At 38.9% G+C, this 3,208-nt stretch overlaps 1 protein-coding gene across 1 annotated transcript; it reads left to right on the top strand.

The window, feature by feature from the left end:
• Window positions 1–1,760: 1,760 nt before the first annotated feature.
• Window positions 1,761–2,546, top strand: LOC126622754 (uncharacterized mitochondrial protein AtMg00810-like). The gene has a single exon (XM_050291485.1). It carries the CDS (start codon window positions 1,761–1,763, stop codon window positions 2,544–2,546), a length of 786 nt encoding a protein of 261 aa, XP_050147442.1.
• Window positions 2,547–3,208: the final 662 nt, after the last annotated feature.

Genomic DNA, 3,208 nt, shown 5'->3' with positions numbered 1-3,208 from the left:
ACCCAAAGAGATAGGGCCTTCATTCCTTGCTTCTTAGATCCATGGATTTGGATGGAAGAATAGGTTCTCCAAGTTCCCAAAATTGAGAACCTCTAAGTCTCTACACCAAGGAGAGATTGGATGATGAATGAGTGACCTTGGAGGATTAGATGACTAGCTAATCACCTCCAAGGTGTTGGCCTCTTTAGAGAGAAAATGGAGAGACAATTCTCACCCATTTTCCCCAAAAATAAACCCTTATTTCACTTAATGAATATTTAGTTATAAAGTCATTTATATAGTCACTTCTTTAAGTGACCTAAATAACCAAACAACCCTAATTCATCTAATATGGCCGGCCACCTAGGGATTTTTGGGCTTTTGGGCTTTAATGAATCTTTATTCATTAAATTGTCATACAACTTAAGTTAATGGGCTTGACGTTCGAAGCCCATTGGGCCTTAAGGTCCAAAACTATCCCGTGGTCTTTAACGAACTTATTCGTTTGATTAATTAACATATTAATTAATCCTTGCCATAAATAATTAAACCATTCAATTAATCTTACTCATTTCATTTATTTCGTCCATCTCTACCTTACACGGTGTACGATCCATTAGGTTCCTTTTAGCGAGGTAGTGGGCGATTAAAACCATTTTACATCGATTGTGAATTGAAACTATTTTCAATTCTCCCTTTAGTGATTACACACGTTTAGGGCTTCCACAAACCATGAGTGACACCTAGCCGTATGTCATGGTTACCCAAGCTAATCAGAAGAGGTGGAGAACCTATTCAGTCTGGGATTACAAATGCAATACGGTCCTTCTCTAATCTAATACTCTTGACCACATTGTTTGGTTTGATAGTTTATTTTCTCATGTCTACTATCCAATGTGTGTCTTGTGCTTATATGATTACCTTGAATGTGATTAGGAACGCATTCCCAAATCTCATTCATACTCTGGCCAGAGATTCAAATCATATCAGAGAGTATTCTCCTTCAAACGGTTTGAAGGTTAGAGATCCCTTGTTGCGCATTCACTTGTCTCCATAGCTAAGCGGCTTGACCCCAACGATGCCGTGGACACCCTCCTGGTGGGATGACTTTGACATAATCAAAGATCAAGGTCTTAACCACAAGACAACTATGATGCCTCAGGTCAAAGGACTACTTTGCATTATCCCAACCATGAGTTCTCATGTGACATGGAATATGAGAACTCTTCGTTGATCGCGTTCAGTGAACTCATTCTCTATTGAGCACCTACCGTACTTGTCTTGATGTCACACACACCAATGAATCGAGACTGTTCACTCTCCCTGAGAGAAGACATAGTACGTACCGATCTTAACGGACTGCCAATGCCCAATTGGCAATCCTATGATCAGGAACATTTAGGATGTGTCTACGAAAGAATGGTCTCAGGAATCTAACTTCATTAGATTACATTCTCCCAATCACATATTCCTTGGACTTTATCGTTTAAGCATATAACATTTATATGAGACGGCTCAAACAATAATTTATGCCCTTTATATGTTAAACTAGATTAGTTTAACATGTGAAATGTCCGTAAAGTATCATCACATGATTGGCTTTAGGGCACATTTCCAACACTAGGTACCCTTCCTTGGTTTGCAAGTTACACAAATCGCTCTATGGATTAAAACAAGCTCCCCGAGCTTGGAATGACAGATTTACTCAGTTTCTACCACACTTGGGGTTCAGTAATACCTATTCAGATAATTCTCTGTTTGTGAAGCATGTTGGCAGCTCAATGGTGATATTGCTTTTGTATGTCGATGATATTATAATAACTGGTAGTGCCACTGATGGTATACAACAGTTTATTTCTGCTTTGAGAAAGGAGTTTGATATTAAAGATCTTGGCTATTTGCACTTTTTCTTGGGAATTCAGATTACTAAAACCAAGGCTGGTTTATTCTTATCTCAAGAAAAGTACATCCAAGACTTGTTGAAGAAAACAGAAATGTTCGACTCCAAAGCTGCTGCAACTTCTTGTCTTCCTTATAGTAGGCTGCTTAAAGATGATGGTCAGCCATATAATAATCCTTCTTTGTATAGAAGTATCGTTGGGGCACTGCAGTATCTTGTGTTTACACGGCCGGATATTGCATTTTCTGTTCATCAGGTTTCTCAATTTATGCAGGCTCCTATGGAGTCTCATTTCACAGCAGTTAAGCATATTTTACGATATCTTAAGGGGTCCTTATCTACTGGGATTACTTATACCAAAGGAGAGATGGTCTTAAAGTCTTTCAGTGATGCTGACTGGGCAGGGGACCCAAATGACAGGCGTTTTACCACATGTTTGGTTATGTTTCTGGGTAATAATCCAATATCCTGGTCATCCAAGAAACAACATACCATATCCAGGTCATCTACTAAGGCCGAATACAGGGCACTTTCCTCTACAGCTGCTGAGTTGGATTGGATTCAACAAATACTTCACTTCCTGAAGATCAAACTTCAAGATACTCCAGTCTTGTTTTGCGATAATATGTCTGCCATTGCTCTATCCTTTAATCCGGTTCAACATTAGCGCACTAAGTATATAGAAGTAGATGTCCATTTTGTCCGAGAGAGAGTTGCCGCAAAGAAGCTTTTGGTTCAATTTGTATCTTCTTCTGAACAGTTCGCTGATATCCTTACCAAGGGACTTAGCTCTCCTTTATTCAATACTCACTACTCTAATCTCATGCTTGGTTCATCCCACCATGAGCTTGAGGGGGGATGTTAGAGTATAAAGAATGAATGATAAGGATTAGGCCACGTGTCAGTAATTTGAATGATAGATTACACTAGGCAGTTATAAAGGTTGTTAGGCTTAGTTGTAATGAATAATGTTGTAATAGAAGGATAAGGTTGTTGTAACAAGATAAAGAAGCAGATATGTGTAAGATTGAACACTGAAGAAAAATAATCAATGATTTTCTGTGTATCTTCTTTCTATCTTCTCTCTCAAGCTTTAACTTTTCTCTCTCTAATTTCTTCTCTCTTTGTTTTCTATATTCTTGAGTTCTTCACTATGCTTAACACCATCATCAACCTGCAAAACATCTCCATTTGATCATTAAGCAGTCCCAGGCATTTCCGTTGCCACTGGCCAGTCTCAGCAAAAGCATGACAAGGCCCGGCTTTAGTAGAACCGAAGTGGCGCACTTAACTTTTCCCCATGAGAACTCATCTTGCTCTAACCCTAAT

This window comes from Malus sylvestris, chromosome 5 (assembly GCF_916048215.2).
Source record: "Malus sylvestris chromosome 5, drMalSylv7.2, whole genome shotgun sequence".
NCBI lineage: Eukaryota > Viridiplantae > Streptophyta > Magnoliopsida > Rosales > Rosaceae > Malus > Malus sylvestris.
This window is presented reverse-complemented; position numbering and strand designations above follow the sequence as displayed.